General features: G+C 36.5%; 2 protein-coding genes across 2 annotated transcripts in view; one reads left to right on the plus strand and one right to left on the minus strand.

The window, feature by feature from the left end:
- Positions 1–27,320, plus strand: part of LOC139968756 (uncharacterized) — a 223,241-nt gene that overhangs the window by 50,812 nt on the left and 145,109 nt on the right. The window lies entirely within an intron of this gene.
- On the minus strand, positions 1,561–27,017 carry LOC139968746 (uncharacterized). The gene is made up of 22 exons (XM_071973094.1): positions 24,667–27,017; positions 23,859–23,980; positions 21,265–23,137; positions 20,380–20,747; positions 19,007–19,145; positions 18,140–18,366; positions 17,175–17,360; positions 16,015–16,114; positions 15,225–15,371; positions 14,717–14,831; positions 13,766–13,874; positions 12,612–12,738; positions 11,455–11,611; positions 10,691–10,768; positions 9,760–9,970; positions 9,354–9,539; positions 8,594–8,722; positions 7,504–7,715; positions 6,858–6,986; positions 5,693–5,802; positions 4,904–5,089; positions 1,561–4,138 (listed from the first exon to the last, which is right to left on the minus strand). Exons 1-22 carry the CDS (start codon positions 26,906–26,908, stop codon positions 3,435–3,437), a joined length of 7,857 nt encoding a protein of 2,618 aa, XP_071829195.1. The 5' UTR covers positions 26,909–27,017; the 3' UTR covers positions 1,561–3,434.

Raw genomic sequence — 27,320 nt, forward strand, 5'->3', positions numbered from 1 at the left:
AGTCATATATGGTTTTAATATCGGACAGACTCATGCCATCAATGCAATGCTATAAAATTCTTCCACGTTTTGTTCTAACTTGCCATCCTACTAAAACGAAATTTCTTTTCCTATTCCAGGTCGGTCTTGGTGAAGCGAGGAAAGATAACGCACCTGGTGATGACAGAAACCAAACTAGATATAGACACAGAGGAGAATCTCAAAATGGAATCAAAATCTCTCACAGTCATCTTTAAGCCTGGCCATCAGCAGCACGAAGAATTAAACAGTATAGAGTTAGCACCATATCGAATGCACAGAGCGAATGTTCCATCCAATTTCCAATTTCAATAATAGTTATTTATGTTACATCAGCTGCGTAGAATCAGCACATGCAATTCACAAACCTTGATTTGGCACCAATGGCCTGCTTTTCCATCCAAATTTTAAGTTAAATAATAGATGTCAACCTTTTGCACGATGCCAGTGACACAACATATCAGAGGATGTGAGCAAAACCTCACCATACTATTATGCATATATATATGCATTTGAAGAGAAAAGTCTATCCAGTAGTAAACAATCGATGTTAATATTTCACTGCCAAAGAATGCTTCACAAGTGAAACAGTAATATGTAAATGTCATTAAGTGTTTAATAGTCTAGAGAGCTATCAATGTGGCAAATTTATTATAGTGGTTGCTTTTCCTTTCAGATTAATTATTGCAATCACAAAGTGGATATTAATCACCATTTTCCCATTCACCATCATGATCCTTAGGCAGTTCAATGTGGGGTAGGTCTTTACATGAAAGTAGGTCAAAAGGAACCTCAGGGGTCAAATAGCAGGTAACTTATGAAGGAATGAATGTATATTCGCCACTTTAGTTTACATATAATCATCATTGACTTGGGTCATGAAGGTTGCTTCAAGACTGTGAGGTTAACGTTCATTGAAGGGTGTTTTCAGAGTGAGACAGTTATTCCATCCATGGCTATGTGTTTGATTCAGTACAAAGATGTTCCTACAATCATAGCTTCCATAGTTTTAAAGAACAACAAATAGTTTAGCGCTACAATGTGTGTGTGATTCCAAAGGCTGTTTGATAATTGAATTCATTCTTTGTTCAATTATATAGTGTGATAATGTATGTGCAATGTAATACAGAAATGAATCTTGGAACAGGATTTATGCAGGATATGGATAATGAACATTATCATGGATAATTTTTCTGGATATTCCAATTTATTAAATGCTATCAGAATCAAATGTTTCTCAATTGTGACATTTGAAACTCTACCTTCCATAGTCAGTTTTGCAACAAGGAGAGAGGGATTGGGGTGGGGGGATGAGGGTAGGGGAAGGAACTTGGTCTTGTGCTTTACGCCTTTTGGTTGTCAATGTCATAATTTGAGTGTCTATATCATGCAGTCATTTATCAACTACTTTTTGTTTCCTTACACTGCCTAAAGACTGTATTACCAAGAATAAAACAACTAAGTAATGGGAAGTAAATGTTGACTGATTTAAACTGCGACACTGCTCTAGAGAATAGGGTATGGGCGAGAGAAAATTTTGCCTTTTCTTTCTGGTTTTATTTATGATGGTCCTAGGCCATTTTGTTCCACTACAATTTGTCTTTGTTTATTATGATGGTGCTTTCACATTCAAGATTTATTGCAAGATAGTTTATTTGAAATATTTTTGTATTTTTGGATCAAGATTTTATCAACCCATATTAAAAGGATATAACCATATTCCTGGTATCATTTCCTTTGGTCAAAGGGGTGTATTATTTAGTATACTGAGATTTTGTACATCATAATTATAAGTGTCTGTATGGGTTTTCTGTTTGAGGTAATTTATGAGATTTGCTAGCATGGCCATTGCATGTATATCCATATTGCCACCAAATATGCTAGAAAGTCAAGTTATGGTCACATACTCTAAAGATCCAAAGAATCATTTTTACTACCAACCCTCAAAGAAATTTTCTGTCTGAGGCATTTTATTGTCTGTGGGTATACCACTCGATATCTTAGAAAGATATAGAGGGCGAGATACCTAATGATAAGAGACTTTTGAGAAACTTATAGCAAATTCAGTCTTTGAAAATTGGTCAGACGAGAATTAGTCCATTAAACATAGGTTGCATTTTTCAGCTCTCTTGACCTCAACTTACTGAAATTTTATCTCTTCTGCAAACAGACTGGTTAGTTTGGAAGAGCTGATTTGTTCACACCTTGCAATGTCTGCCTTGATCTGATAGTGATTTGGCTACTAGCTGTGTGATGAGTTGTATAATAGATGGATAGGCAGCTCAACTAAGGTGCGAACATATGGGACTGATCACTCAGTTAACCAACTGGAAAAACCTGCCGTTCAGTACAAACGGCAGGTTTTTGGATGCAACCTATAGCTAATTGGACACTTTCGTGGCATGGTGGCTACACCGACAACCTTTAGACAGTCTGAGGTGTAAATGTTAGACTGATGAAATCGGAATATTTTCTAAATGTTCTAGTAAAGTTTTGCATTATTGCTATGTAAAGTTGAACGTATATGATGTCACAGTCTTAACTGTAGTTGCTGACTGACAGCAAAAATTGGCTTTATATTTCACTTTGTTGTTTTGACCATGATTCTAGATATATAAAGCAGCAGTGAAGATATCAATATCATGTGAGATGGTAGTGTATTCATACCGATTTTCAAGGAAAAAAAGAAAGAAAGAAAATTGTCTGTGCGAATCTATGTCCTTCACGTTCACTTTTGGTGCAACTGCACCATAAAATCATCTTGTTTTGTGTGATGTCACATACATACAGTAAAGCTTTCATCATAAAGCTACAACGGTATAATTCAATACCTGAGCAAAAGAGAAAACACATGGTGATCAAATTGATTTTAAACAACTTTTTTATCATAGTGTAATATGAATGTTCTATTGTGTTTGCAAACATAGATATTTGAGGCTTTCAAAGTTCTTTTCTTTTCATTGTTATGTTTTATTGAGTTCAAATGTACAATTAACAATATTGCATACTGCACTGATCAGTGGTGGTCAGAAGCAGCCGGAGAGGGTTCAGTAAATGGGGGGGGGGGGAGGGTGGGGAGGAGTGCAGAAAAACTTTATATAACAGGCACTTTTCAATAACAGAAATGGAAAAGGTACCAATGCACTGACAAGAAGGGGTATATTCATTTATGAAAATGGGGCACTATTGAAGTCTTCCCAAACACTTGGGAGGGGAGGGGGAGGGGGGCGGGACACATACTCCCTATGCACCTCAGCCCCAAAATGTAACCACATGATATGATATGTGCTGACTGATTCTGTAAAGCAGAATTTACAAAGGCTATAAAACTGCCTTAAAATAATTTCTCTGAATATTTACAGAAAATTACATAGTTTTGACAGAAAAGAGATAAGTAATTCAGTTCATTCTACAATTCACAAAAAATCTGTATCAAACTCAAAGTTTGGAAGTTCGTTATCATCATCATCATCATCGCTGCTCTCAACAACATCCTTAAGAGGAGAATACGATGGACTTCCGATGTCGTCGGTCCAGATAGCCGTAGTCGTTCCTTCCCCGGATGGAGATTTTTCAAAATTTGCTGAGGTTGCCTCTGATCCAAGATGCTCTTCAGTACCTAGCGAGACCAGTATCTTGCCATTTTCAGATGAGAACGGGGAATTGGACAGACTTGCATCTGTCTCGGTCTTGTCTCGAAGATTCTGTCCTGCCTCTGAATTTTCCAGTCGTGCCGGTTCGGTAATCGCATCTCCAGACGGTACACTTATAGGGTCTGCTCCGTTAAATACTCCATCAGTAACAGGTCTCACCTTTCGGACTTGTTCCTCGGCGACATCTCTAACGCTGTCACCTTTGTCAGAGTTTGTCGAGGAACTGTTCGTAACAATCTTTGGAGTGCCGGTGGCTACATCCACAGACTCAGCTATCCCATGTTTGATCACTCGGAGATCGGAAGTCGTTTGAGATGATGTAATCACTCTATCTGATGCAGTAAGCTGATTCTGAGTCCAAGCAGGAGGATGGGCGATTTCACTTTGAAGGCTGTTCTCTGTAGGTTTAAACTGCGATCTATTAACAGCAGGTGTAGACTCTCCAATGCTATGCTCTTCTTCATCATCTGCAATTGAAGAAAAATGTAAAACCGTAATCACTGTTTGTATCAGTTTTGATACAATCAGGTGGTACTTTAATCTACTGTCAAAGGAAATATATGGTACCTGAAATGATTAGTTTAATAATAATATTCCATTAAATATTGCATCAATCGCTATGAAAAACTTAGGCAAGTTACGCATTAAAAGGTTTGGAAATAAAACATTAGGATGTATTTTCACATAGATAACTTACTTTACAAAGAGATGTATCCCATAACATTTGAATATCAAAAAGACTTGGTCAGATAGTGACAAAAAAGTATTATAGCCCAATCCAAAAATTTACTACCCTCAGAAAGATAAATCAAATTTTATTTATCGACTTTTGCGGACTTCTGCTTATTATTTTATATAAAAAAGTAATATCTCCTAGCAGGAAATCTGTTCATTCCTTGTATGCAGCAAACATTATGAAGATAAATGCAAACTAAATTGTGTTATTAATTTAAGATCATTATTTTATGCTATCCAATTTTCACACTGCCTTCATTTTTCTGCCAATATACATACATAAATCTAATTGTAGGATTTATTCCTCTATACTTTTCTGAGATAATCCCCTTGACCCTCCACGAATTTAAGTTTTTTTTTATATTATCTTTGCTCACAATTTCCCTAGACTGAAACATAACAATAAAATGATGTTATATGACATGAAAATTTAGAAACTTTTGATTAATTTCAGAATTGTTCATTCAATATCTTTTTTCCCCTCCCCCTTTAGCTACCTTCAGAATCCAAAGATAACGGAGGGCTGTCGGTAAATTCTGATTGGATGATTTCATCCATGTCTTTCCTCTTCAAGACTCGCTTTGATTTTTTCATTGTTTTCTTCTCCTCCAACATCACTTCATCAAGTTTAGCTGACCATTCTCTCATCAGAGATGAAGAGTCCTGAATTCCATCTTTGCACTCTGAGAACAAAGAAATCATTTATAAATTAATTCAACAAATCTTGCTTACTGAATTTAACAAGAAGGTGTCAATGTTATTACATCACCAAGGCCATTTGCCTCATCTTGGTAACCCCTTCGGTTATCATTTTATGAAAACCAGTCAGTCACTCTGTATCATGAAACCACAACCATTAAAGACATTGACAGACTCGCCCCAAACTGCGTGCGGCCATCTGAAAAAGTAAACTTTCTGTTGCTTGCAAGTGACGTTTTGTTTGTGTCGCTACAAAATGCAGACAGTAATGAAACTTGATACCTTAATTGTTATCTTTAGCTGGACCTGAGATGTCCATTGCTGTATCGTTTGTATACTGTGCTGTGGGTATTGACCGCAGCTGTATGTACTGACTGTACACTAGTGTCTAATTACTGACAGTAACAAGCTGTGTGTGTATTTTCTGGGATCAATAGTGGTGTTTAACACTTCTGTTACACCTCATTGGAAAGTAGGTCAAATTACCGGCATTAGACGTTTATTTTTGCGCAAGTCTTCACACCCTTTAATGGATTCATAAAGGGAAGGACTTGTATGTACATTACAATTATTATGAAAAGTATTACCTCTGCATTTTAAAATAACTTTGCTCCACAAGGAATTTGCAGAGAGGATCCTCTGGTTTCCGACAATTAAGAGATGGTGCTTGGATCTAGTAAGAGCAACATTAGTTCGTCTGCAATAAAGATTTAAAATAAAGACAAACAGAAAATGGATTATATTCAACTTGGGATTTGTTCCCTTAATGCTGTGACTTTTGTATTATTATTATTATAATTACTATTAACACCCTCTATAATTGCAACTCATAAAGAACAAAGACACGATGGAGGGGGGGGGGGGGTGGCGATGCTACATGGGCCATAACTACATTTTGATTTTAACTTTTTATTTTTAGAAAACCACTTGCAATTTAAAGCTGTCAGCCTGAGGAGCAATAAACGAATTGAATGATTTTGTCTAATTTTCACAGAAATAACAGAAACAACAGAAAAGTAAACAAACTAACAGAAATAAGTAGTATAATTATACTATAGAGTGAGACTGCCTTGTACATACAGGAGGGATTGGAACACAACTGTATATAGAATATCATACATTCATTACAACACTGGTATTCATACTGTTTTGCTTGATGATCCCAACTTCCACCTCTATCACTTTGGCAATCCTCCAGTGGTGGATATTGTGGCCCAGATAAGGGGTCTATGGGGAGGAGGCATCCCCATACCTGTGGCCCGGGGAAGGGGTTACAGGGAGGCATCCCCTTACCCTTTGAGAAATTTGCATATCATTAGGCGAGCGTAGTTCCAAAATGATGCTATATGTTGTAACTTTTGAAGTAATTTATGTTCAAGATTTTCCACTATTTTCCCACATACTGTACATCGGCAATTTTATGTGGACTTATGTAAGTTTGAATACCAGGGTAACATAGATTGAATGAAAATTTGCAGTCAAGTTTTGGAAAGGAATGACCTCCATTGTGTCAGGTAAAGCTTTTATTTTAGTATTCAATCCATGTAATGTCAGCAATAACATAAATACAAAGAAATATTGGTATATGAATAGCAGAAAGATCACTACGCATACAATGTAACTTAATATCATATTAAACACATAATTAATTCTGAATTAATTTATAGTGAAATAACTGACTCCACTTGAAGAAATTTAATATATATATATCTATACTCTAAACATTTTAGAACAAAACTTCATAATCATTACTTGTCTGAGGCTGCAAATCCCATAAAATCCGAACGAACACAAGATAAGATGATTATGTCCTTCTCTCCTCCTTGAAAAGCATCCACCGTTGAAATCTGGATAGCTTTCAAATCTCTCAAACCAACTAATCTAAAATGACAAGGATAAAGAAACAAACACATTGAAAACGACTGACTCTCTTCTCTTGAGCTATTTACATTCTCCCATTTGCATTTTATAACCTTTAACCTGCAGTTATGTTAACCTATTCAATCTCTTTACAACACCTCTTTTTTAAACTTCTTAAACAGATCAAAGCATTTCTGCCAGTACGCAGAGGAAGAGGGCATGAGGGGGCTTAGAATAAGCAACCATTTTATCAGCCCTGTCCCTCTGCCTCTCAAAAAAAAATTGTACAATACAAACAAACAAAAAATGGGGAAAGGGTTTGGAGGTACGGGTGCGTGCCCCATTCCCATTGCCCTGTTGGATAACTAAGTACGTTTTACTACTCTCATATGATCAACACATCAGGCACAGGACAACTCCTGATTTATACATCATAACAAAATGTTGCTTCATTTGTTAAACTTTTGGGGAGCAATTACTTTGATATCTACATCTAAGATTATGGAAATTAAAACACTCACCAAAAGGAAAAACTCACCTACTTTGGAGTAGTAAGGTACTGATGTGGGACACCTGAGCTTTGTACAATGTAATAACACCAACTTGTGATGGTTCCACACCACTGACCATCAACATCTCCAACATGGTGACCAGAAACACTGCCTCCTTGTCGTTGAGGAAACTACCTCCTGTTGTCCGACATTCCCTACCATCGGCAACATTATAGAACGAGAGGGTGGGGAATCCCTCCTAAACAACGCGGATAATGATGAAAAAATAGTCAAAGTTTTCTACAATATCAATTTAGTCAAAACAGGCAAAAAATAATATCAAAAAGGGCTACATTAAATTGCAGAAAACAGACCGAATATAAACAATTGCTAATAACAAGTGAAAATAAACAATTCTCAGTGATGAAGACAACCTGAATTTTCTTATCATGTGGTCACTGACTCAAAGCTTGATGTTCAACCCAAATATTTTCTTTGCTCTTTCAAACCTTTCAAATACATTCAAGGATTTAGAGAGTACTGTATCTAGAGCAAACGTGGGTATAGATGACAAACTCTGCAGTACTTGCCAAAAAAATAAATAAAAGATTTGGTTGTGAAAGACACAATTCAACATATTTACACATAAAATCAGATAAAAAAAAAATATGGATCCAATTTTCATGCAAAGAGAATGTGAAATTACAGTTAATGATAATTTCCATACTTAATTAACAGAATTAAGGGAAAAAAACAGGAAGGGTAATTTTCAGACGGGTCTGGATGCATTTCAAAGTCTAGATTTTGACTAAGGTACAAGATACCACTCTGTATAGTTACTACTGCATTCTTAATTGATTCCAGTATCGCATTCCAATGTGCTATGTTGATTGGTCCCCTGATGTAAAGAAGACATTCTCACAGAAACTATGTTACCACCTTACTTTGTCCGACCGGCCAGTGATCGAACCGTCAACCTCCTACATGCTACATGTAATTGCTTCTAATGGCACTATAGCAGTGGTAAAAGCATGATGAAATTTGATCAATGAAATAATGTCAGTTAATACTAAAGGAACCTAGGCCACTTCAATCATCATAACAAAAGAGTGAATAAAAACACCAGATATTACTTACGGCAAGTTCTTTCCTTTGCGATTGATCAACTCCATCCAGTAGTTTACCCTGGTAAAACAGCTCATTGGCGATAGCACTGATGCGAGGGTGACATCTGTACTGGGTCCTTAGCATCGTTGGCTCATAACCCTGTGAAAATTTTGGATTAACGTTTTTGTCAGTTTTCTCCCACGTTTTAAAAAATAAACACATTATATGCTTTAAAGGAGAAATGGGAAAATTACTTCAAGATAACTATAAAACAACCAAACATATTTATGTCCTTTTCAGGCTTGGAAAACATTGCTACAAATTTCAAGTAATATGACTGAAGTTGACGACCCTGTTTTTCCCTTCAATTTTAAAGTTTCACCCAAGTTGTCAAAATATGAAAGACATTTGGACTAAGTAGATAGATGTGTTTACAAGCTAAACTATAAAGATTAAATGACATTGATTTGAAAAGGTCTAATGCAATGTATAACAATAATGACACAAACAAGTGTAACAATAACAATTTTCTTCCCCCCGTTTTGCACCATTTCCATCATCAAAGTATACAAAATAATGATACATTTAATGGATAGAAATATTAGTCAAGATTCAAGAAACTTGGTAACATCTGAAACACAATTACCTGCTTGGATGATCCACCAACATAACCTATACCATAATATAGAAGGTCTCTTCAACACAAAAAAGAAGTATTCCTCAAGAATTCATGTTAAGGTATGTCAGTCACAACTGGTTCTAAAAACAACTTTCATCTCATCTTTCTTACCAGCAACAACAGTCTATCGAACAGGGTCTGCTCGAGGCTGAACTGGTGAGCGGGCTCCGAGCCCTGGATGGTAGGGTCCAGTTGTTTAGGGTCCCCAACCAGGACAAGCTTCTGGCATTCAAAGCGGGCCACAGGGAGGAGACAAGCTGGTTCTGTGATTTGACTGCACTCATCCAAAAGAACGACCTTTAATGATGGCAAGAAAGGAACAGATCAAATACAGGAAGGAAATAAATTATTTGAAAGACAACAATTTTATTCCTCAGTACAGTGAAAAAAAGCTTGTATGATTATCAGAATATGTTAATGAACAAGTTGCAGGTTTTCTTGTCAAACAGATAGCTCAACATGTATGGTGTGGGTGTACACATCACACAGCTGTGACCAAATCAAAAAAGAAGCTTACTGGAAATTTCAGGTTTGTGATGCAAGGAAATGTACAAGCAGCACAGGTAACTCCAACCACCAAGACTTTGGAAAGCATTTTCTTGTTGAGACCCAGACGGTGCCTCTCAATGCTCTTCCTCACGAAAGATTTCTCCTTGGTTGATAGGTCCCCCTTGAGCATCTCCTGCAACTCTTTTAACTCCTGACTCTCCTTATCCGAAGCATGCACACTAGATTTTGAGAGGACAGGTTATAAATGGTTAGAACATATCTACAAACATCTACCGTAACTGAAGAATTTATAAAGAAGAACGTAATCAAAGGGAAACAAACAAACAAATTAGCCCCACTCCCCACTGGAAAACGTGTTAGCAAACAAATTTAGAGTTGATTGTTTGTAAAGCAAACTTTGTGATGAATGGTTATACAAAGGTTTCAATCTGAAAATTGTCTGACAGTAGTTTGAGTTAGCAATTTACAATCTGAATAAACTTCCACTTCATTTCTTTGTTTTTCCAAAACAATACATAATATGTGTTATGGGTTAAATATAAGTTAAACATACAGCATATAGTTGTAAGTAAAACGAGAGTGTTCTAGGATGCTTAGGGGCTTAACAAAGTAGAACAATCCCATGCAAGAAAAGAATGACAAAAACTAGGATGCAAGAAAAAGCAGCAAAAACAAAACAAACTTTGTTTATCCCTATATACACACTGAAACATATTATAAGAGAACAGATGAACATACTACAATAAGATCATGACAAATAATTTCCTTAAATTTGACTCATCCTATCTAATGGAAGAGAGAAGGGAAAAACAGGTGATAAAGTATAAAATTTTGAGTAGAAAACAGGCAGTTTGCAATCAGGTTTGATAAAATACAGTTATGTTGTGTTCTTTTCAGTTATATTTCCATTGAGACATTGAAAGATTGAAATAACCCACCTGTAAGGGAGAACCGGTTTTGCAATCTTTCGAATACTTCCCACTCTGATGAACTCTTCAAAGCCAAGCTGAAGCAGACTGAGAGATAAATAGAAGAAGAAGGAAACTGATAAAGTGTTTGTTGTAGACTATTCTATTTCTTATAGGGTTAAATGTATAAGCCAATAACATTAATTAAAATACCAACAATGGATCAATCCAAGTGGTTAAAATTGACCTGATTGGTTGAACACAGATAATAGGAAATTAATGGAAGAATCTACATAGTCTAAACTGTGGAGGTTTGTAGAGTTCAAAGGTCAGTTGGAACTGACATGTGGCCATGGTATTGTTGTTAATTATTTGCATATGTCATACAAATCTGAGGTAATACTAAGAGATCACTCCAAAGGGTCATCAACTGATCTAAAATAAACTTGATGTATTCCAGATACTAAAGTGACTAAAATGGTAACATGAGTTAAAAGGGATTTTTAAAGGGGATGTTTTTAATTTGAAGTATATGGGGCCTAGTCACTACATCACAAAAGCTACAACATGATAATCAAGGACAAGTTCCAGGAGTTATTTCCTGAGCATGCTTTACACCTCAAATTTATTCAATTTGTAAACTCTGTGTTGCTAGAAACTCAATGATATCACTGACAAAAAATTGCCATCATTTAGCTCAACTTTTCAGCTGATGCCTACAATTTTCGTAATTTTCGTAAAAAGTCACAGAGCAATAATTTTTTGCCCAAAATTTTTGCTCTAAAGAATCTGACCTGAGTAGGATTCTATCCACAGCTACATTGGTCGTTGATGAGATGAGAACCTTCCAGTCGTTAGAGTCACCGCCATTCTCTTGATGAAGATGAAACAGCTGGTAGAGGAAGAGGACAGTAACCGCTAGCAGATAGCTCTTACCCGCACCGAACACCCCTGTAAAGATCAAAGAAGGAGGATTTCACAAAGAGAACAGATTTTGTGGGGTTTTAATTTTAAAGTTTGCTGTTGAAATTGATTACTAGTGAGTATTTTCTGTCACTAATAGTCTCTGGTAAAGGAAGTCATAAAAAAATCCCTCGGTCAGAAATTTGTATATGAGAGAATTTAACAAGAAAAAGTACGACATTTTGAAATGCTCAGGTTCAGAGTACAGAATCAGGTGATTGTTTGAGCTTGGACAATAGATTTGATGGTAATGTTGACAAAATTGTTGGAGCAAAATTTTGATAAACTTTGGTATTCAGAGGATCCCAGGGGGCAGTGCAAGAGAATTTTACCAGTTTGTAGGCATGGTAGATTAGATTTTGTGTTTCTTAAGTTTAATGGCTGAAAAGAAAATCTGGAATTTGTGAAAGTTTCATCAACTATATACAGTAGGCATCAAAATTAACCTTATCTGTAAATTCAAAGACTTAGGAATATTCATAATTAATAGTCAGGTACTCTGCTATGATAACAAAATGGTCAGCACACTATATGCAAGGGTTCAGTGTAAAAAAAGACCAGGGGCTGAAGTTGGACTCCTTACATGAAGCAAAGAACCTCCAAAATGCATTCTGGAAAATGACTGTGTGGCTGAGAGTCAAACTCCATAGCTCTAAACACTACATCTAATATTTGTACGTCACTTTAGTACTGACAAAGACCATTTTTTTAATACAGGCTAGTCCATGGCAGAGAAACATTTATCCAGTACCGCAATGCTATGCAAAATCGTCAAAATTGCTATACAGATGGAAAGATGTATAGCAATTTTTATTGTACACAGGAAGAATATTAGTATATTCATATGAAACAAAGTCCAGAAAAATTTGAACATCAAAGTTATTCCCCGAACCGAACTAAATACTAGGCCAAAACTAGATGAAAATAAGGATTCAACTGATAGAAGAACACAATAAGAGCTTGAATAAGTTTTCTTTTACTATAGTACCATGAATAAGTGAGACAGGAGATCCATCTGTTTCCTCATCAATAAACATTCTTGCAACAGAGAGAAGAGCTGTAGCTTGGTCTTCATTTAGATGATATTGTCCTATGACAGCCTCTGCAATCTCTCTCTGTTGAAAGATCATGAATATTTCCTCTTAGAGATGGTTTTATAAGTTGGGAAGTTTAAGTAAACTCATTTTAATCTTCTGGACATTATCTTTGTTTCTGCTCAGATGTAAAAAGAACTACCGCAAGGTTTCAATTGCTTTAGTCAGACATGAAAAAAATGCTACAATATTTCAAGTTTTTGAATTTATAATATTATATATATTTTTTTCAAAGCTTTGATGAAAGGATCTGGTGCTTTGTTGTTCTCTCTGTGCTTGTTTTGTCTGTGAAGCTCAAGTCTTGTCTGACAAAAATAGATGTTTGATATTCAGAGGTTAATAAAGAAACCATTCTGATATTCAATGTTCGTGGAACCACAGAAGCTACACCACAAATTCTCCACTCTTTTCAAAGATACATTCAGGTGGCACACTAATGTAACACTTACATTACAGTGAAAATACATTGGGCTGTGAATTAAATATCCCATCTTAATATTTATTTTGAACCTAAATCAAGATCTGATTGATTTAATGAATTCCCTATTTGGACTGGCTATACAGCCATGTTCTGTTATTGCAGGGAGGGTATCACAGGAGGGGGTCTGTGATGTCATTGTAGCATCACAGATGGTTATCATCATTGTTTTGAACTGAATTTTGTTTAAGCAATCAACTTCAGCCACCACAATTATCACATTAAAGACACAATTATCGGTATCCCTTAGTTCAATCCCAAATCTCATTTATGCTACGATACCAAACATTCTCAGGTACCCTAATTTGCATAACATCCCAGAAAAGTGATGTTGTAGACAAACTAAATCTCCAGTCACAGTTCTTATACCAGAGCATGTGCAATGATGTTACCCCCCCTTCCCTACACTAAGATCTTAAAAATAAAAACTCCTGTCAATGACAGAGATGCTGACACGACTTACCATCATGGTTAAAGTAAGTTGTACATCTGCCATATACTTAAATAGAATGTTCAACCATGAGATTAATTTACTTTTGAGGAAATGGTACGAAATTCCAGACAACTTACAATTTGCTGACTTGAGCAGAACAGCTTTCTGTTGGATGAAGAAGCAACTGCTGGGCTCTTGAAAGATTTTTGAGGGAGTATGGCTGAGCTGTCGACATCAGAAGTATACCTGTAGAATACAGGAAAAGCTCTTTGTAGGAGAATTTATAGCTATGAACTTGATATTTCATTAAATGTCATTTCTGTTGGTAGAAACAAATACCATTTAAGTCTCAGCTATTGTGGATGTCCAGCCTTTGTTACAAATTGAATGGCTCTTTAAATTTCACCGATAATTCTGTACATAGCTACATTTTAATAATTCAAGTTAAATACTTTTGATGGGAAAATTTATCACATTGTTTCAAGTCAAGTCATTCAAGTAAATGTTACATCTTATTCTAAGGGAATCTGTTGTAAATCTGAAGTTGCAAATCTTAAGGAAGCCCATAGTTTTTATTTATTATTTATTTTCAAAATTTCTATAGCGCCTTATCCAATCAGAAATTGCTCTAAGGCGCTTTACAGTAAAATACAAACAGACATGATATACAAATATATAAGTCGTTCATGTAAGGTATAAAAAGGGTAGAAAATTTGTTATATACAATCTGACAATAAATTGTATAAAAACTGCAAATGGGAAATTGAAAATTAAACATACAAATTCTTAAAATTTAAAATATATATATATGTGTAAAATTTTAAATTTTAAAAGCGCTATAAATGCAAAATGCAAAATGCATTGTAATAATGTGACAATATAAATAGTAGAGAAAGCACGGTTAATGGAATGCAGATCTAAATAGAAAGGTTTTGACTAGTTTTTTAAATTCATCTATTTTTTTATTTCATCTTTTTGTGTAAATAATACAGGCTAAAAATTGGTTTTGTAACGTATAATAAGGAATCTTATGCAAATGTAATTAGCATTAATGACTAATGGATATTACAATGTAATCTGTAAATCACCTGTTTAAGAGAGCTGGTAAGACCGGCAATATCCTTGGATTTACAAACTCTTGAATGTTATGCAGGCAGCTTAGTTCTGTGCTTGCATTGTATGCATGCAGTGCATGAACTGTGCCTGTGTCAACAAAGAAAAGAAGATATGTTTTGCAAAGTGTATCATGAATTATGCAAGAATGTTGAATAAACTACAAGAAATGATATGTCACAAACTATGATTTACATGTTTTTTGGCTTAAGTTTTCCCCCAATTTATTGGGATTGGAAAGCTTGATAACATAACAAGCATTGCTAATGAAGCAAAAAAAAGAAATATATCAGTACTATTTGTTAATTGAAAAGTAAATCAGTATTTCTACCTCATGTTTCAAAGACTATAATCAAACGCATCGTCTATCTTGTTTGTTAAAGAAAATTAATATTACAATTACAAAACATGACTTGAATTAATAAAAAGATAAATATGTAAATTTGTTTTTGTTTTTGGAAAAGGACGATTTATAGCTTTTACCTTCACCGGGCCAGTTGGAAGGACTGTAACCACTCACAGGCTCAATTTCCACTTCACTAGCAGTATTTGGTCCATGGAAAACACTCTTAGCTAGAAAGGAGTTACTTGGGTCAAAGGTCAAATCTTTAGAAATGACCCAAAGGTCATCTGCAAGTGACAATTACAATTACAAAGAGATACGAGACAGAATTATTTGGGATGTGTGAAAGATATAAGATTTAGGAAAGGTAACCTTTAGGAAGTCAAAAGATTTAGTAATTATCCATTATGCAGTTTTATCCAAGAATTTGACTGAAATATGTCCACAAAATTGACTTGACAAATTAATAACAAGCAGTTGGCCAACATTTGCATTTATCATCCATTCAACTAATCAGGCACCAAACATTTTGCACCTTTAATCTCAAATGTTGTGGGCATAACATAAATATGAGAAAAAGGAAAATTGCCTTTCTTGATGCTTGTGCATCTTCTGAGGGCACGAAAGTCACATATTAATGGTATATTATATTGCAAACACAATATGATAATTATAATATTTAGATTCATAAAGTGCAGACTTATCCACCGATAATAGTCTCAAGGCCCATCACAATATTACCCTGGTCAACGATAACATGTCGAACATAGAGACAATCCCTCCATAAACACAGATTCTTTTACATTAAACTACCATATAACCATATGCGAAGGAACCATTCTTGCCCTGGGAGCAGTAATTTAACGAATTTAAAAATTTGAAACTGGTATTGTTAACATATTTATTATGTAGGCTACTGGTTTAAGTTACCTTTTCCATAAACTGAGGAAGACTCTTTTCTCGATATCCTAAGATATAGCTTTTTCCGTTCACTGTTCAATTTACTCTGTCTGTATTTCCTTATCCAGGCCTTGAAAAAGGATAAAACAAAAACTTGATCATAAACCTAGAAGTAATAGTTTATTTTATAATGGCCAGAACAAGTTTGACTCATGGGTACCTTCAACAGAATATAGAGCTTTAACACTGACACCTTCTGTCAAGAATTGGTGAAATGACTTAAGTATCTGCATCATAAGTATTGGGTAACTAGTTCAACACTGAACACAAAGCAGGCTTCCTTGACCTAGTATAATAATGCTGCTGTGTAAAAGTCTTGAGCAGAATTTTGACCGTGAATTGGAGCAGTTATTATTCTTTTCATTCCTTTGTTCATTATGTCTTCATACAACTTTGCAGTGATGCTAAGCAGGGTATCTTCCTCCTCAATAAGTAACAGAAATAGCAGAAAAACTGCAAGATGCTTGTGGTACACTCTCATAATTAGGATGGTGACACTAAGTGAAAAATCACTTCTTTTTCAATTTTTATATAATTTATTAAGCAACCAAAACATGGCCATTAAGTGATGTGTAAGCTACAAGCCATGTTCAATATATATTAAACACAGAGGTGTTTTATATCTTGAGAATACTATCGTGTGTACTGTGAACTGCCATATTTGAAAACAGTGTGATGTGATCATTATGCTAAACATTTGCCACTAATTGATATTGACATCCAACAACGATGCATGTCATTATCTTTTCAAATTTATATTTCAAATATTTGAAAAATATCACAATTTTTATCTTTGAGTGAGGTTATTACTGCTAACAAAAGTGAGAAGAAATTGTAAATATTGAACAAAATTGTGAAAGTTAATTAATCCTTAATTATTTGACATCTATTATATAGAAATACAAAAATTAGAAATATGTATGAAATATGAGATAACACCTTTTACAAACGGCCCAATTATTACATGCCATAAATGATCAACAAACTGCAAAATCCTTTTAAGGTGTACCAAATATATATTTTTGACATTTTTATGGAAGGTTGTAGGATACAGGAAAACTCAACTTATGATTTTGTTGAAAATGTTTCATACTCATATCAGGTATTACTGCTTAAGACTTTAAACTTACAGGTGCACCAGCAAGGTGATCAGAGAATGGATTCTTCCTGATAAGCTGACTCTCACAATACAGGGATACCCCAAAACTCTTTACGTACATCTCAATACTCTTACTGTCACTCAGTACTTCTTTCGAGGGTCTGGATGATGACCCTTTTGATGACCTCTGGCTATTTTGATCTGCCCACTGAAAAAACTATAAACAAAAAGAAACATAATTGTAACTGTCATATACATGACTATGCATGAAGTATAAATTCCAATTTTCCCACAATGCAACATTCCCACTGTTTACAATTGTATGACGTGATTGAGAAGACGGAGAAATTACATAGTTACCAACCGATACAAGCGTGTTGCATTGTATTGTTTATCGGTTAGTCTAACAGCCTACCGTGATATTACAGTAACTCTTATGCAAGATGATATGAATGACACACAAATCTGTCATCTTTACAATCTAAGATTCACAAAACTCAACACAGCCTTTGGATGATGCAACTAAAATCAATCACTTTCCTCTTATTACATATTAGTTAATGATAGTCCTAGCTTGTACACCAGCGAGAAATGCTTGATTCTACAAGCAGAGAATTGCTAAAATGGGGAAAAAATTGACCTTGTTCCTGATGTTTACTTCAACAAGCTAATGTAAGTTGTAAGAACTACAAATGGATACAGTTAAGGGAGTACAAACTTTCAAATTCATAAAAAAGAGCTGGAGATGAGGTTGGGAACATCATCAGGCACATCCCAAACGTTTGGGATGTGCCTGGTGATGTTGTGACCTCTACTTCTTCTTTGAACTTGTTTTAGGCTACAGATCATTAGTCCCTTGCTATTAAATTAATGATTCTTGGTAAAAATAACAATACTAATTGTGTAAGATTTTACTACTTGCATCATTCAGTATTTCATGAAATTCATTTTTACAAGCAAAATAAAGAAATAATTGTGCCACTGACAATTTCTCACCTTACACTGACTTCCACGTGCCTTACTGCAAGCGAAGAAAAATCTGCCCTTGTTTGGTCCTTCCTTCTTCACACAGACCCTCTTGGAGGGCTGTTTATGTTGACATGGTGGATTCTGTGCAGCATTGGTTCCGTTGTTACTACAGGGTGAGTAGCTGGAGATGTCTACTTTAGATAGGGCACTGAAGTAGTTATAAGCCACCCCATACAAAATGATATTGACATGTTCTGCAAAGGAGTAATATACGCAAATTCCACTGTTAGGGTAACATATTGTAATTTTATATAGGTTTGTTGCTACTTTACAATATGTGAAAATGATTTGAATCAATGAACAAACTCAATTGGACACATAACTGCAATTTTTTTGTTTTGTTTTTTTGGGGACACTGTGGATACATTTTAATTTATAAAATTCAACAGCTCCTGAGATACTTTTGTGAAACCAGTTCAAAGACTAACAATAAAATGGGGGAAATGGGGCATTTTGGTGACGATGAATAAAGGTCTTGTCTGAAATTGTAAGAGAACTTTTCAAAATGTAAAGTATATGGCTTTCTACAGAACTGTAATTAACCCTTTCTTCATCCCCCCTTCCCAACATTTCCTGTTGTTATGCATTAACAATTCTGTTGATTATACCCAAACTAATTAACAATGGAAAACTGACTGAAAAAGTTATCAAAAACTTTTGAAAGACCGACAGTTTCTTGCCCTTTCAAAATAACCTTAGATGTAATTTACAGATGTTGATTGTGTTTTAAATAATTAACAGAATGCTTGTAACACTACTTACCATTAAAAATCCTTCAAGAAACAACATTCTTTGGTAACTTTCTGACAAAGTTAAACTCAAAAGATTACAAACCTTTTAAGACAGCAGTGAGGACTCGTTTGTAAGAGATTACATCAGGAAACTTTGTTGGTATCTGCAACTGTCGTTGAGGAATGGAGGCAGTCGAAGTATCCTTCAGAGTTGGGAAAAATAACTCTGCACATATGTCCCTCTGTGGAAGAAAATGTTATGACCATTGAAAAAAAGGACTTTTGGTATTTATAATTTAAATTTATATGTAGACCATCTCAACAATTTCCTTTGAAATGAGTTTTTTTTTTCCAATTATTTCTCAAGGGAATATTAAAGCATTCTTGGTATCAATGATCAGAACATGAAATAATGTATACCTATAGTATGAACATATCTTCCAACCTAACACACCCATATATATATCGACATACCACTGTTACAGGCCCTCGTCTGTATTTCAGGGATGTGCTCCTATAGAACACACGTCTCTGTACCTGTACCGTAACACGTGCCTTTATAGGTCTGTTTCCGTGTCAAAAACTCTGTCTGCTCACCTGTGGATAGTTAGGTAGTTACTCTCAACAAACTTTTACAAGAACCAGCCGGTAATATCCATATTTTGCCTGGTCTTTTACTTATCGATCCACAATCACTCGCCAATCTACCAAAACCATGCTCTTTCACCTTCCAACCTACCAAAACTGCGCTCTCGCCGACCTACCAAAACTGCGCTCTCGCCAACCTACCAAAACCACCCTCTCACCACCCTACCAGAATTTACACTCTGTTCACATCTGCTCACTTGCAAGTAATTTATATTAAATATTCATTCCTGATAATCTATTTTATTTCATAATTATAATTCAGTAAACCAATATCCACTCCCATCTCTTTCTTTTATGTTTGTGGCTGCATGTTAATCTGGAGTGGTCAAATCCCTCTTAAGGATAACTGGTACTGTACGTCATGTAACACCACACAACTCTGACTTCCTAAAGGTCCTTTTAATACTGACTGGGGTGAACAAAGGAGATCCATCAGTGAAATCAATTAATGTCTATTTTCAGTTTTGTGTCTCATTATAGTACTTTTCTTACAATATTTCCCAACAGATTTTGAAACTCCTTTAAGAAATTTTTGTCATTTACTCATTTCCTTTACTGTCAATATCTGTTTTGTTTTTATACATTCAGTTCCTGTTCGTTCTTAACAAGTCTACTTGTGAAAGCTCTGCTGTTCGGAAAATCTCTTCTGAATTCTCTCTGTAAAAAAACTAAAACTTTTGGTTTCTCAATTTCTCAGCATGTTCTTTCTTTATCACAACAAACTTTGTCATCTTTCTGATTCTGATTCTGTTTTTTTTTTTATCTGTTCATGAAGTAGAAATATATCTTGAATTTTGAATCTTGAAATCAAAACTCATTTGAACCTACCCCATCCAAGCCATGTACTTTGCCCTGCCTTAGATCTCTTATCAGTGGTCTCTGGAAACTTCCTGCTTTTTTCTCAGCTGAGAGAGATGAGGTCAATGTTTGATCTATAGCTACTGCCCTCTTTCTGTCATTCTGCCGCAGCAACAACTTTCCATGTGAGGAGGTTTTATTTGCAAAGTCAGATGTGTCTAGACGAGGGTTTGGAGTACCCCATGTGTCTTCTGGATGGTTTCTATACTCCTGTTGTCGAGATGGTTCTGATGACTCCCACCGAGAAGAAGAAGAGCCTGGAAATGTGATACGACCACTTTGAGAGTGATCCAGTGAGTTGTAGATAGAGTTGTTAGTTTGGCAATCAGGATAAGGATCTGCAATGTGAAAGAAAAGAAAGAATCTTAAATGAGGCAAGTGATGAATGACATACATTACAAAGCAAAACATACTATCATCCCCCCCCAACCACCACTGATAACAACAAACACAAATCAATTCGATGACTGAGACTCAATTAAGAATATGTTACTTCAAAGATTAGTTATGGCAGACATTAATGTAAACCAGCCAAGGGTTCTCAATCGTCGCTCATTCAAGCTGTTAAGGATGCTTCGTCAACTTTGATCAGCTACCAGCAACATTAATAGTTTGACTAATTATTACACCCTTAATAACACCATCATTAGTTAGACAGAACAACTTTGGAATTAATCAATTAAACAATATGCAGCTTAACTTCTTTAATCTCATATATAGCATTTTTAATCCCTCCATCTTGTCTCCCTCTCAACATCCCCCCCGGCCAGAAGAGGCTGATATGGTTTAATCTGTTTATAATGTATAAACATGACCACTATGATGACATCTGGATCAGACATGGTGTCTCCTTACCAGGTATACAAAAAGATTGTGCCTGGTCTTTTCCAAAGCTCTTCACACTTGACTGTACCAATTTTCTACTTTCAGCGTTTTCATAATCAGTGAACAACTGGCTTGCTTCGTAATGTTCGGTTGCCATAGCAACAACGGGCGTTCTCAAGTGTTTCTTAAATATGGTAGCTTGGGATGATGGTGCATCATCTTCTGGGAAATCTTCCTTTGGCTTCCATCTTGTACTTGATTCTGCTGCTTGAGAAAACAAGTCGTCCTGGCTTGGGCGCTGCTGGTAGCTGATCAAAGTTGACGAAGCATCCTCAACAGCTTGAATGAGCGATGATTGAGAAACCTTGGCTGGTTTAATGATATCCAATGACCTATCTGTCTTGGCATCCTTTGTGCTATTGTCGACCAATGGCACGGTCTGTTCAGTAGCTTCTTCACGAGGACAGACCAGTACGTCATTTTGCTCTTCTGTGAAGCTATCGACTTTGGCAACCATAGGAGTACCATTAACAATTCTCGAGGTTTTGGAAAGCAATGGATCGTCACCTTCAAGCCATCTGAGATGTTCAATTTGACTATCAAACTCCTCATTATTACAAACAACTGAAGTCTCCTCAGTTTCGATGACTGGACTGATGCATGGTACACATTGAGGACTGACCACCACTGACTCGGGTTGACTAAAGATATGCATCGGCTGGACATCTGGTAAAGACATCTCTGTTACACATGAGGGGCTCCTCTGGCTGAGGGAAGGTACCTTTTGAGAAGATTCTGATTTACGGTGGCAGCTATCGGGATGGTCAATGATGGGTGATATTTCTTTAGGGTGAAGCGTGGATGATGATGTCAGATATTGCGGTGCAGCCATTCGCCCAGTTTGTATGTTAAAGGAAGTAGAAATATTTGATGAATTCAACTCAGGTACTCTTCCTTCGATGAACTGCTTGGTACTGATAGTGTGAGAAGACATTTGATCTTGTGATTTAAAAGCAAGATTTTCATAAGGCATCTCAGTATCGAGTTTCCCCTTATCTCTGTTAAAGAGCTGGGCATGATAATCAGTATCTCTAGAAGTGATGAAAACAGATTCCAAAGGCATGCAATCTTCATTTACTAATGGAAACAGATCGTCAATTGAACGGGAAGCATCTTGCTTCTCCATCGAAGGGACTCTGTGCTGAGAAGACGCTGACATAAGTTGCTGGTTCTTGCTGAGGTTTGGTTTGTTTCTGTACAGTTGTGGAGTGTGATTCACTATTTCCAGTGTTTTTTGTGATTCATTAAACTCAAGTCTTCTCCAGCCTCTAAAACTTTTAGGTTCATCAAATCCATATCTCTGTGTTTCACTAATATCATCTTTGATTAACTTTCCTTCGCTGTGATAACAGGGTTGCTGAGAATGGTTTACCTTTTCCAGGCTATCCACAGATTCAATCAGGTCTTGTCTTTTCCAGTTCAGAGAACTATCACATCTATCAAATCCAAGTTGCTGATCAATATCCTCATTGATGAAATTTCTTTCGTTTTGATGAGAGTGTTGTCGCATATAATTTTCTTCTTCTTCCAAAAGATTCCCTTGTTTGTTTGGCTCCAGTCTTCTCCAGTCTCCAAAACTCTTACATCCATCAAATCCTGGTCTATGTTGCTTATTCATATCAAACCTCTTTCCAAAGTCATCATTGTCAGAATAAAATGCCTCAGCTAAGTTATCCGACATATTTAAATTTTGTTTTTCCGGGTGAAGCTGGCTGGAGTCTTCCTGGAGTAACTCATCTCTGTAGGAAGATGCACAAATGAGCGATGGTGAGGGTGGTCGTCTTCTCACCAAGCTGCTTGCGAGAGGTTGCCGCCAGTAGTGAGACTGACGCTTGGGTTTGTTCTATGAAAGTGAGAAATGGATCGTTACCTTATGTATGATACGATACTTCTGTAAATTCTACTCATTGGAACTTACAAAAACTTTAATTACAAAGACAATAGAAAGAGAAAGTAAATATGCAAGAAGAATGATAAATAAAAAAAAACAATGAGGGAATGGATGATTACCAAGCAGGTTAATCGATGAAAATGTTGCAATGGTCCATAGAAGTTAGCACTTCAAGTTAGGATAAATTGTTCAGAATTTTCATTGTTAAACTGACTTGGGAAAGGAACCATGAAGAGGAATTATAAGACAGAATCAGGGATATTGACACTACTTCCAAGCAGTAGCTTGAAATTTGTAAACCGGTGACTCAATCCATAAATTAGTGAAAATTAACAATTTGTGAAAGTTGTGTGCCGTGACTGTTACAAGTTTCTACTATCTGTTACTCATTTGACACATTTGCCAGTGAAACAGAAATCGCGGGATTAGGTATAGATTCGTTAACACACGGTGGAACTTGATTGTATTTTGCAGGTAAATTTTAGGAAAGAAAAACATGAAATTGTGCTATTGACACTCCTTGCAATTTGAGTCCTTAGAATACACTTCAATGATTGATAATCACATCACTTCATTTATAAACAAGAGATCGTTTTTACATCGTTCCATTGTCTTCATAAAACAATAATACTGTGATATTAATAGTGATTTTGCATTGTGCATTTTCACTTACATGCAGCTGTGAATCAAAACAGGGTTTGATAAGATCTGTACCATAACTAGCGGGTGATTGAAGATCTGATGGATGCGTGAGAATGTTAGAGGCATGCAAGGAAGAAGAAGAGCTGAAAGGATCTGAGAGGTGCATGAAAAATGATACATATTTATGGGAGTGAAATGAGAGAAAAGAGAAAGTTAGAAATAGCGAGTCAAAACTGAATTATTATATCTGAAGAGAGCATTGATTTTCTATCTGTAACATCTCCCTGATTATTAGATGAAGTGACTGGATGTTTGAGACAAAATACAAACGAGGTCTTCACATTGGGAGGAGGGGAAGGGAAAGCAAAGGTATTCTCATCCAATGAAGTGAGGATGAAGTGATTGGATGTTTGAGACAAAATACAAACAAGGTCCTCACATGGGGAGGAGGGGAAGGGACAGCAAGGTGATTCTCATCCAATGAAGTGAGGATGAAGTGATTGGATGTTTGAGACAAAATACAAACAAGGTCTTCACATGGGGAGGAGGGGAAGGGACAGCAATGGTATTCTCATCCAACAGGTGACATTTTTTAAAAACAGTATAGCAAAGTATCCATGTTACACCAAAATATCAGTATAGTTTTCCATTTTAGTGGTCACCTATAAAGGTGCTTAATTATTTTGAGAAAAAACCAAGTTTTCAGTTCTCTTTTTTACAGTTTTAGTGTAATCAGTATTACATGCTTGCAAGATGATCACTAAGATACAACTTATGTTGAAAGGACCAGTTAATTCAAACCAATGAAACATACTGATAAAGAAGTAAAGCATTCGTACCTTTCACAAATTCTTCCTCAGATGTGTCATCGTTATTGATGTGATGGAGTTGTGTCATCTCAACATAAGGTGCTCCATTTGCCTCTGTTGTCTCAGAAAATCCCCATCTGATTCCTTGGTCGTCATTGGGAGATGGAGAAGATGAATTTATGATGAGAGGTGCATCATCTTCAGGGGCCTGCTCACCGAGGATGAAGCTAGATAATTTAAAACTAGATGGAGATATGTCAGAGGACATCACAGAAGCTTCCACATTCTTAGCAACGTTGACCATCCTCTCTGGACCATCTGATGCAGTTTGAGGTGTTAGAGTGTTCTCAAATATATCAGTGACATCTTTCAAAAACTCTTGAGAACTTTCCTCAGTCATTTGATTACATCTGTATAAACTGACCATTGCATCGTTTCCATTATTGCTGTATAAAGTCTCGTTCTCCTCACATCTTTGTTTCTCTGTCATATCACTCTTAAACACAAACTCCGATTCCCTATAATCCCTCCCACGAACTTGAGACTCGCTACAACGAGAAATGTCGTCAGCAACCTTCTTTGACTCCTGGATGTAAATGCTGCCCTCTTTAGACAGACTGGGACAGTCTGGCTGGGAACTTGGAAGGGAATAGTCCAAGGTATCGATAGAGGTAACAGACAGGAGAGAACTCTGGCTGTGATTGGTTGTAAGATCAGACGAGGTATCAAATGTACAGTCGACTTGCGATCTACCGCAAGAACCGGTTCCAGGGGACGATCTTCCGCTTTCGGTTTCAATCTCTCTATCATCGGTGAGAAATTTATCAAAATTTGAACTTTCATTCTTGGTGCTGGTAATAACGTTTTCGGTGCTTTCTTGCACCTCCCTCCCTACCTTGTTTCTATCCATAGGGCTAGCAGCATGAAAAGTACTATTCACCACATTTTGAAGTTCAGAAATGGAAGGAGAATTATTTTGCATGGGCTCAAATCCTACCATGATAATGTCACATGAAGGAGTGAGGGACTCTTCACTGGTTTCCATTCTTGGCGATTCTATATCCAAATACACACAACCTGATGATACAGGGCTCATTACTTCAGCTGAGAATTTCTGACCTCCTGGGCTGGTTATAACATCGTCAACATCTTTCTGAGTATCGTTTCTCTTTCCTTCCAAATCGCTCTTGCTCTGAGCAAAACAAAGAGTACTTCTAACTTCATCCTCAACTTCAGCAAATGAAACAGTTACTGCTTCAATATGGTTTTCCCCATCTAATACTGCCATGGAGCAAGTCCCACCATTCATATCCTTTAGATCTTCTTCTCCAGTCACCATTGCTGCATAGATATGACTGTCCCACGAGTCTTTGTGAGATTGCGGCTGATCCTCATCCTCCAATCTTTGCTTACCCTCCATATTTCCACACTGTTGAACTGCAGAAGTATTTACTTCTTTTCCATCACAGCATACGTCGTTTTTTAAACTGCCTGTTAATCCAATTGGTACATCGAGATTGTCACTCTGAGACTCTCCTATTCCATCTCTTAAATTATTTTCCAGGACAGATACTGTCTGTTCGAAATTATCATGTTGTTTTGTAGCATGCCGATAACCAGACCCTCTTTCTCGGCCTTCTTCGTCTTCACATTTCCCGCTTTTATATCCGTACATCTGTGCGGTCACATTTTCTCTCTCTGTCTGGTCTTTATCTTGTTTCTTTTCTTCGGTCTTTTCATTTTCTGGTCTATCTGACTTCATTACAGTGGCTCCTGCTAGACCACCTAACTGTCTGTATCCGCAAACATTGTCATTACCAGCAATGTGCTCCCTATCTAAGCCCCGCCCCGCTTCTGCATCCATCACTCTCTCGACTATTTCATCCTCTTCACAACTGCCAAGTCTTCCATCTCTATCTCCTCCAATCTTTTCATCTTTCAATCTTGACTTACTTATTTCCATGGTAGTGAGTCCTGTAGCATCAAGTGACTGGTTGTCACTAGGAACAATCTCTTCCACATTTTGCTTGATACCTGTGCACTGCCCTCTATTGACACCAATCCTAACCTCCACACTACCACAGTCTTCACCTGTCCTTGTCCTATGAATACATGCAACTCCATACATACCTACACCCGTTTCATACCATTGTTGCAAGTACCTTACCACCTGCCCTTTACCATTTCTGTCTAAGCCACCAGTAACCGAAGTTTTTGGCAGTGTTGTGTGGGCATTGTGTTCTAAACAATTATTTAACGTCTCTACAATCATGGGTCCCTTGCTACAATCTATGTTTTTCTCATCAGATAATTCTGCTAAATCATTATCCCTTTGTAAATTTCCTACAGGAGTAATTCCTGTCCCGTTTTGTTCAGTCGAAGCTAACGTACCTTGACTTGTATCCTGTGGAGGGTGGTCTCCATCAGTCGTTGCTTCACCTTGGTCATCCTTAACTCCCAACAGCTGCTTGATTTGAGCTCCATCCAACCTCTCTCTTGGAACGGAGCTTTGCCCGCATTCAGTGACGGGTTCTCTTACATCAACATTACCACTCAACAAACTATCTCCATTTCCCTCCGTCTCAAATTTTGTCTTTTTCAGAGGAGGTTGAAAACTTTGTTTCTTCTTCCCAAGGAGTGCAAGAATTTGCGAGGCACTTCTTTTACCCGCAGGTCTGTGAGAT

The sequence above is a fragment of the Apostichopus japonicus genome, chromosome 6, assembly GCF_037975245.1.
Source record: "Apostichopus japonicus isolate 1M-3 chromosome 6, ASM3797524v1, whole genome shotgun sequence".
NCBI classification, from domain to species: Eukaryota; Metazoa; Echinodermata; class Holothuroidea; order Aspidochirotida; family Stichopodidae; genus Apostichopus; species Apostichopus japonicus.